The sequence below is a fragment of the Perca flavescens genome, chromosome 7 (genome assembly GCF_004354835.1).
Source record: "Perca flavescens isolate YP-PL-M2 chromosome 7, PFLA_1.0, whole genome shotgun sequence".
In the NCBI taxonomy this organism is placed as follows: domain Eukaryota; kingdom Metazoa; phylum Chordata; class Actinopteri; order Perciformes; family Percidae; genus Perca; species Perca flavescens.
Genome location: NC_041337.1, coordinates 15,496,361 through 15,502,706, shown reverse-complemented (window position 1 = coordinate 15,502,706; position 6,346 = coordinate 15,496,361). Strand labels below are relative to the sequence as shown.

At 42.9% G+C, this 6,346-nt stretch overlaps 1 protein-coding gene across 1 annotated transcript; it reads right to left on the bottom strand.

Annotated features, from left to right (window-relative positions):
- Positions 1–553: 553 nt before the first annotated feature.
- On the bottom strand, positions 554–1,936 carry LOC114558516 (amphoterin-induced protein 3). Its single transcript, XM_028582576.1, has one exon. The coding sequence runs from the start codon at positions 1,934–1,936 to the stop codon at positions 554–556; it is 1,383 nt and encodes a 460-aa protein (XP_028438377.1).
- Between the last annotated feature and the right edge of the window lie 4,410 nt (positions 1,937–6,346).

Here is a 6,346-nt window from a genome sequence, read left to right as displayed (position 1 = left end):
TGCCTAGCTCTACCACAATAATTATTTAGCACCTCAACTCAACCAAGATGCACGGGCTGAACTCACTTCTTGCAGTCCATCACAGTCATGAACTTGCAGCGTTTTTCCGGGGCTTTTAATCCTCGTTAAACACTTTCTGTGAAAAGTGAGCCAGATTCACTCTCTGATCCCACGAGAAATATTCCCCCTAGTGTCGTACCTCAGTACACAGAGAAGTTATTAGCCGATTTTTAGGGCTGATAATAGCTCTACTGTGATTTAGCAATGTCAGTACACCTGAGGGTAATAAACCAAAGTTGAAACTTTCATTTCGACTACTGGGCCAGATGACAGGGAAGAGCAGAATTGGAACAGGAGATACAGCTTTTTGTTTAGGAGGCCTTTTTTTAGTGCATCTGGCAGTCAGGAAAGAGACATGATGTTCTTTTTTTCCTATAAAGCATTAACACTCACTTCTCATTGCATCTCACCGCTAATTCTTGAGTAAGGAGTTTTGCATTGTCCAAAGGTCTTTTTGTTTCAAAATAAGGAAAATAGAAAACCCTGTTCAGTATCAACCTTCAGGTATCCATTCTGTTCCTTCTTCACTTATTATTGGCTCCACGAATGCTACATGCTTGTCAGTTTGGATTTTGTGCTGGGATCTAGTGGAGGGGGAGAAAACGGAAGTTAGGGTGCTGGGGTCGTAAGTCGCAATTGGGATAGCTGGCGGTATGGGCTGTTTACAGCAGCTGCAGCGACACGGAGTCATGTAGAGGTATATGAGGATGCAGATCGTGGTCACCAAACAGCCCAGCAACGTTGTGTAGCCAGTGTTGAATGACTCTGCTGCAGGCAGCAACACCGTCACGTTCACCTCCCGGGTCGCGTTCAGTGCCTGTTTAATATCCACAGCTGTGCACACGTACAAACCTGAGTCATTGACCTTGGTTGCTTGGATCTCCAAGGTACCATTAGGAAATAGGCTAATTAGCGTGTCATTAATGGTAGTCTGGGTGATGTACCCCTTGCTGGGGGAGAGCCATGTAAATGAGAGGTCTGTGCTACTCAGGGACGTTTGGCAGTCCAGACGCACTCCTTCTCCCTCTGAAACCAACACGTTGGAGAGGAGCACGGTCACTGGCAGTGAGACAGCGCTTTCCACAGTGCAGTTGTGGAAGAAGCGGGACTGTTGCAGAAACCGGATGGACGCTCGTGGGTTCCCATAGGTGGTGCAAGTGTGCTCCTCAGTAAAGTCCTTCAGTGCGTCGTAACCCCTGAGATCCCAATGCCAGAAAACGCTGTACATGGAGCAGTCACAGATCAGAGAGTTGTTGTGGAGGTACAGCCCCCGCTGCACCAACCCGGGCAAAGCTTTCACATCCTCCCATGGCAGACGGCTCAGACGGTTGGACGAGAGGTCCAGCATGGTCAGGAAAGGGTGAGTGTGGTCTTGGATGGAGAAGAACGGGAAGTGTGTGATCTGGTTGAGGCTGAAGTAGGCCTTTTTCAAGCTGCTCAGGCCGCTCAATGTGCCGGCCTCCACCTGTGTGATCTTATTATTGAAGAGAAGAAGCTCCTCCAGCCTCCACAGCCCCTGGAAGTAGTGTTGCTCCACCACATGCAGCTTGTTGGAGGACAGGTCAAGGTGCCTGAGGCCGGAGGCGTTGCGAAATACCCCATGGCCCAGGGAGCCCAGCTGGTTGTGGGTCATCCGGAGGTTTTCCAATCTAGGCATCCTTTTGAAACTGCCCGCACCCAGCCAGGACAGATGGTTGTGGCTGATGTCAAGGGTGACCGAGAAGGAGGGCAGGGACAAGGGTAACTTGGCCAGACCACTGGAGCTACAGCTCACGGTGTCAGATACACAGAGGCACACAGAGGGACAGGACTCCTCAGTGCCGTGGATGAGACAGAGCAGCACCAGGAGAGGGCCTTGATACAGTCTGGAGGTCATGTTTCTGGAAGTCGGATCCTTCGAGCTTTCTAATCCCTCTGGCTCTCCCTGGTCAGATAAGATTAAAATGAGAAACCATACAATGTATTAAAAAGCTATTCCGTTTCAACCCACCTGCTGTTTTGAGCTGTTCTACAGACCCATACAGTAATATGACTACAAGGTTAGTGTCATGCAGGAAGCCTCAGTAGCTATGGCAGAAGATGAAAAATCGTTCAAATGTCCCTTTTGCCCCAGGAATATATTTTCAGCTTTTGAATCACAAATGCCTTTTAGACTATTTAGAGATCTTTCTATGTATACAGAAATAATGTATAAAATATAGTAATAAAATAGTTTCTTTTTTGGTGCGGTAATCATTGTATGGCTGCAATGAGCAATACTTTTCATTATGAATTAATCATTTATTTTAATTAATGGATCATTTGGTCTCAAATGTTAGAAAGTCGTGAAAAATGCTCCTCAGATATTCCTAAAGACTACTGTGGCATCTTGAAACACTAAACATTCAAGGACCTAAAGATATTCAGTTCACTATCATAGAAGACAACAAACAAACAGAAAATATTCACATGTAAGGAGCGGTACCAGAGACCTTTTGGCATTTTTTGTGATTCAACATGATTAGTTTAATCATCAACATAGTTGCCAATAAATTTCTTGTGGCTCGACTAAATAGGAAACCTTAAACATATTTGCTAATGCGTTTTACAGTCAAACACACAGAGTGAAATACTTACACCTTAAAAAGACGTTTCTTCTCAGTTATTATCAGTCTAGCCTACTTGAAGTTGAAATTTTTTAGAGATCAGTTCTAACACTAACACTGCTACTGACTTGTAAGTCTGTATGAATTTGAAGGCAGAGGGGAAAAGTTCATACCACTTCCAGAGGAGTGAGCAATTTGGCTCACTTACTTAATCCTATTCTCCCCTCCAAAAAAATGAGAAGGAAACTCCACTTGAGACCACGACTCCAAAGTGAACTGCTTAGCGACAACATGAGTCTCCAACTTTCCTGATTTTTTTTCTTCTTCAAAGTTGTATCCCATCAATGAAGACCCAAAACATTGCTGTCTAATCCTTATCTTCTTCTCAGATCCTCATCCCGAGACGCCCGAGTGACAATGTTTAAGGTGCCCCTACCGGCTTTCTCCTCGTCCCAAATGAGAGTGCCGCTCAACAAACATCCTGCAGTGATTTGCAGTGTATAACAAACAGCACATAGCTCACTTAATCTCCCACAATCCCCTCCTCCTCCTCTGTGTATTTTAGAGACCAACCTTGTGTCTCCCTCTCTCATCATTAAGTCATGATGATGCCCTTCCTTCTCTCATCTTTCTTATTCCGTCGATCAACGATATCAGTTTTCTCACAATATTCTATTAATATACTTTTCCATTAAACTTTTAGTATTTCGCATAATACCAGATTAGTAAAATCTAGGAGCCTTCCTCATAAATATTACATGCATTAATCTGGTTACCTTTCACCAATAATCCCAGAGGACTGGAATTTAGCTTTGCCTACTGTATTTTATTATTTCTTTGTGTGTGCAACTCTGTCTGGATGTTGCTTTACTTATTGTTGTAAATACACTTGTTTTTGTGAGTTCTTGAATTTGGAAAGTCCTGTCCACCTCTCTTCATCTCTCTGTGTATTTTGTCAGCTCCTGTGTTAAAAGTCTTCATGACTGTGAAGGCTCTTCCTACCTGTGTGCCTCTTTACTTTGTCGTGTCTATTTTAGTGGTTTTTGAGTGGATGGATGTTGCCTGCCTCCCCTGCCCAGTGTGTGACAGACACACACACACACACACACACACACACACACACACACACACACACACACACACAGTCTCTTAAGTGCTTTAATCAGTACATCCCCCCTTTCTTTCTGAGTCCCTGACATCCTTTCTTCCTCTTGGCTGTGGGTTTGACTGGATATATGCTGTCCATGCTGCTTGGTTATGGTGGCCCTGACAGCTCTGATTTCTGTCACAGTGAATTAGCTTTGCCTGCCAGCAGCCACCTCCTCACTGCTACCCCCAAACCTCCACCCCCTCCCTATAAGTGCTTGGGGCTTTGACTGACTCCCACTCACTCAGTCACTCTGCCGAGGCACATAGCCGATTCCCCGTGGATTCAGACTTGCTGGATGAGGTTCACTTCTGAAAAGGTGGGCAGATGTGGCGTCCACAGGATGATGGATACAGGAAACTGAAGGTGGAAGGCTTCAGTCTGAGATCAGTTTAACATATTCCTCCTTAGTGTTTAAGAATAGGATTAAGGATAAGAAAACACATATGGATGTATTTGTGTTGAAATTAACACGGCATCACCATCTTTGGCATTGTGGCTTCGTGCACAATCTTGTCCGTAGGCAAGTCATCAGCTTGGCTGAAACATGTAAGAAATATATACACCCACACATGTACATTTGAGATATGTTAGAAAATGATTCTAAACAGGCCCTCTTTGTAGGTGTTATGTTTATGTGGGCTTATATCATGGCTCAAATGGCCTCAAAGTAATTTGTCTCTTTTCCTACAAATTGAACTTTGTCCTACTGCAAAGAAAACCTTCATAGGTTTAGTAGCTTCGAGTAGCTTTTTAAATATACATGTTTCATTGATTTAAGTTGTTATGTAACACTGCTATTTGTTCAATGGGCTGCTCCAATCATGTATGTAGTGCTTTTCTATGTAAGTCCCTAATTGTAAATGGATCACAGAAGACTTATACACCAGTGGCTTCATCTGCATAAGCTGGTAATGATTCATGGTTTGGTGCGCTCAGAAGAATAGTAGCACATGAAGCATTTGAATTAGGTGCACCATCGTGCCAGCATGTCAGTGGCTGCATTTGTTTTTAGCTACCGTATAATTGTACGGGGAACATGTTCTTTTTCTCAGCCAGCCCTTGTTTTGTTGCTGTTGACATAATGAAATACTTTTGAGTGCCTCAATAGTTTCGCTATTGACTTTCATTCAGTAAAGAATCCTTAATTTTCGAGTCCAATCATGTGTCATTGTCCTCCGATCAATTCAATCAAAGCATGAACAGGTAAACAAATGGATTTTCTGTGCAAGACAATTATTTTTTGCCTTTTACTGCTGATTGCCTCTCATCATACAGTATTAGTCTATGTGGTTTCAACAGAAGGAGGACCTCTGGAATGTCAATATTACCACCCAATATTAACATCTCCCCCTTTTTCCAGTCAGTGGGGACTGAAAATCTTTGTGAGTCTCATTTTGTTTCTGCATGCTGTTGTCAGACTGGACAGTGTGGCTCCAGCCTGCTGTTCTGTAAAATCCCTAATCTAATCAGTATCTCTGTATCAAGCTGCTTTGCAAATCCCACCTTCTTCTTCCGCATACATTTGATTAGAATCGGCGTATGCAAAACAGTCCTGACAAATCGGCCAGGTTTAGAGTGGACCTCAAAGCTTAAACCCCGACCCTGATGCATCCTGCCCCCAGCAGAAAGTGATTTTCTCTTTACCATCTGCTGCAGAGGAGAAGAAAAAAAACAGAACATGTCTGCTCTTATCTTGCCCTTGAGAAGCATTGAAGCTCACTAAGAGTCGATGATATAAAGCTTTATATTCTCAGATGCAAGAAGATGATTATTCTATTTTTTTTACGTTAAAGCACTGGAATGGAGGAATGCAGACATGTATTATGTTATTATTCCTCCTCTATACTTCAGAATAATGCTAGGCCCATAAAGAGCATTATCTTAATACCAACTAGCTGCTTAATATCTTCCTTCAATAGCATACTGTATTGTGATTTTAAAGATAAATTGAAACTTAAGATGGTTAAATACACAAGCGCTTTGTTAATTAGTGAAATATTTTTTTGACAAAGTGACAGGGCATGCACTGAAATATCCAAAACTACTAAAAGTAACTCTGTAAACACTGCAGCTGAAGTGTTTCCATAACCTCTGTCTGCCACTTCTGAAACCCTGAACCTGAACATACACACCCATTGTTCAGTGTTCATTCTGCCTTTCAACAGCTTTTTGTTAGCATGGCTGACAGCCAGACTCTCAAATATGAATGAGTCAGTGCCTGGATAAAGATTTGGAGGATTGAGTTTTATTTCTTTTCTCTCCGCGGGTGAATTTACAGTGCAGATGAGCTCTCTGTTGAAAATGAGTTTCAGACCGTGCAGGATTGTTTGTTTGTCACGAGGAGCGGCTCGGCTGCTCCATATGTTGCGTATTCACAGTGATTGTAGTGCATTATTTGAGAATGTCTTACTCAAAACCTCCGAAACCTGTTGAGAGAGACCTGGTTTTATGTTGCATAATGCTAGGGTTAGACAATATGATTATATATCTTCTCCAGAGAGCTTTTCTCCATGCAACCCATCTGGTGCATGTAGTATACTGTAAGTGTGAA

Bases quoted from the DNA above. Each gene is read 5' to 3' on its own strand.
- LOC114558516 (XM_028582576.1), bottom strand. From the start codon at position 1,936: ATGACCTCCAGACTGTATCAAGGCCCTCTCCTGGTGCTGCTCTGTCTC.